This window comes from Mus caroli, chromosome 17 (assembly GCF_900094665.2).
Source record: "Mus caroli chromosome 17, CAROLI_EIJ_v1.1, whole genome shotgun sequence".
In the NCBI taxonomy this organism is placed as follows: domain Eukaryota; kingdom Metazoa; phylum Chordata; class Mammalia; order Rodentia; family Muridae; genus Mus; species Mus caroli.
The window spans coordinates 33,865,662-33,867,583 of NC_034586.1; the positions used below are offsets into that span (position 1 = coordinate 33,865,662).

Below are 1,922 nucleotides of genomic sequence, written 5' to 3' on the forward strand. Positions count from 1 at the left end.
TGTGTGTGTGTGTCTGTCTGTTCCTCCCTCTCTCCCTCTCTCCTTTCTTTCCTTTCTTCCTTTCCCCTCCCAGGATATCAGAAGCACTCTAATAAGGTTAGTGATAAAGTATCTACTTCTTTCTTCCCCGTAGACATTCATCCATGCACCACGTACCTCGTTATTGAAGTGAAAATAAACCACATTCTCAGTTTAAGGTCCAGTCATATATAAATGTACAAATGCTCAAATGTGTTCTCAGATAGTGCTGTAGTATCTACCCACTTGTGCAGCAGTGGGGTCCATCTGAGCGGATCCAAGTCTCTATGTGGGAAGTCACTCCTCCAGGCCTTGTTAGAAAAAGATGGCTGTCTGGGGACATCATTAGAAGACAATAATTCTGGGGCTGGAGAGGTAGCTCAGTGGTTAAAAGCACTTGTTGCTCTTGCAGAGGACACAGGGCTCAGTTCCCAGAATCCATACAATAGCTCATACCTAGTAGATCCTATACCTTATTCTGTTCTCCATGAACAATTGCATGTATATGATATATGTATACATACATGCAGGCTAAATACCCTTACACATAAAATTAAGTACCTTTTAAAGATTTAATTTTTTAATTTAAGATTTTTTTTTTTAGTTTTTAGTGTTTGGGTTTTTGTTTTGTTTTGTTTTGTTTTTGTGTTTATTTTTGTGTTTTTGTTTTTGTTTTTGTTTTTGTTTTTGACAGGGTTTGTCTGTATAGCCCTGGCTGTCCTGGAACTCACTCTGTAGACCAGGCTGGCCTCAAATTCAGAAATCTGCCTGGCTCTGCCTCCCAAGTGCTGGGATTAAAGGCATGCACCACCACCACCTGGCTTGTTTTTAGTATTTTTTAAATTACTTAATTTAAAAAGTTAAATATATTTTTTAAATATTTTAAGAAAAAAATTTTTAATTCCCAGACTCTGCCATTTCTGTGCCCCTAGATGTGAAACCAGAAAGTGCCGGAAACCCGAGGCTATATCTCCAGAGCTGGGCCAAAGGATCCGGGACTTCCCCCAACAGGCCATCCCTCTGCGGCAGGAGATGAAGACATTTCTGGGTAAGGAGACCCCCAGCTTAGGAATGGCCTCCTGTCTCCACTGCCAAGTGGCGGCACTATGTATTTTAGCACATCTAATTTCCTCCAATACCTTGATTTTCTTATTTGCCACATCCGGTAAAATCTAACTCTTGGGACTATGTGGCCTCAAAGAGACATGATAAAAGTGAGGATTTGGGAGTTGGGGATTAACCTATTAAACATATCTGGCCAGTTGTGACATAATGTAGTAGAAAAATAGTGATTAACAACATCCATGACTGCATCACCGAGGATTCTCAGAGGCAAGTGTGATGCATTGTGTGTTTTGATGGTTAACTCTAGTCGGTGGCAGTATCTGCCTCACTGTGGAAGCTGATCCTTCCTTCCTCCTTTGCTTTCTGTCACTGGTTTTTTGCACTCCTGAAAGCTGAACTCAGGGCTTAAACAAGTGCCCTACACTGACCTATGTGCCCAGCCTTTCCCCCTACTTCTTTTTATTGTAATGGCTGTCTAAACTGAGACACCATTATAGGGACTGAGCTGCACTCCTTTCCCAGAAGAGGAAGTCATATGGCAGCCAGCCAAGAAGGTTTGAAATATAAGTTATGACTTTCTGCTCCCCAACCAACGGTGAAGTCATGAACAATGTCACATATTTCTATATGTCACACCCATGAAAAACATTCCCCTGGGAGGACATTTCTGGAAACCTACTTCCTGCAATGGGCTAGACAGTAGACAAAGTTTTACTCTAATCAAAACTGACTATTGACCGGTGTCTTAGTCAGGGTTTCTATTCCTGCACAAACATCATGACCAAGAAGCAAGTTGGGGAGGAAAGGGTTTATTCGGCTTACACTTCCATGCTGCTGTT

General features: G+C 41.7%; 1 protein-coding gene across 1 annotated transcript in view; it reads left to right on the forward strand.

Annotated features, from left to right (window-relative positions):
* The window catches only part of Trim10 (tripartite motif containing 10), a 10,568-nt gene that overhangs the window by 3,707 nt on the left and 4,939 nt on the right, over window positions 1–1,922 (forward strand). The window contains exons 4-5 of the mRNA XM_021149175.1: window positions 74–96; window positions 951–1,066. Of these exons, the coding sequence (XP_021004834.1) occupies window positions 74–96; window positions 951–1,066 (139 nt within the window). The remainder of the gene's footprint in view (window positions 1–73; window positions 97–950; window positions 1,067–1,922) is intronic.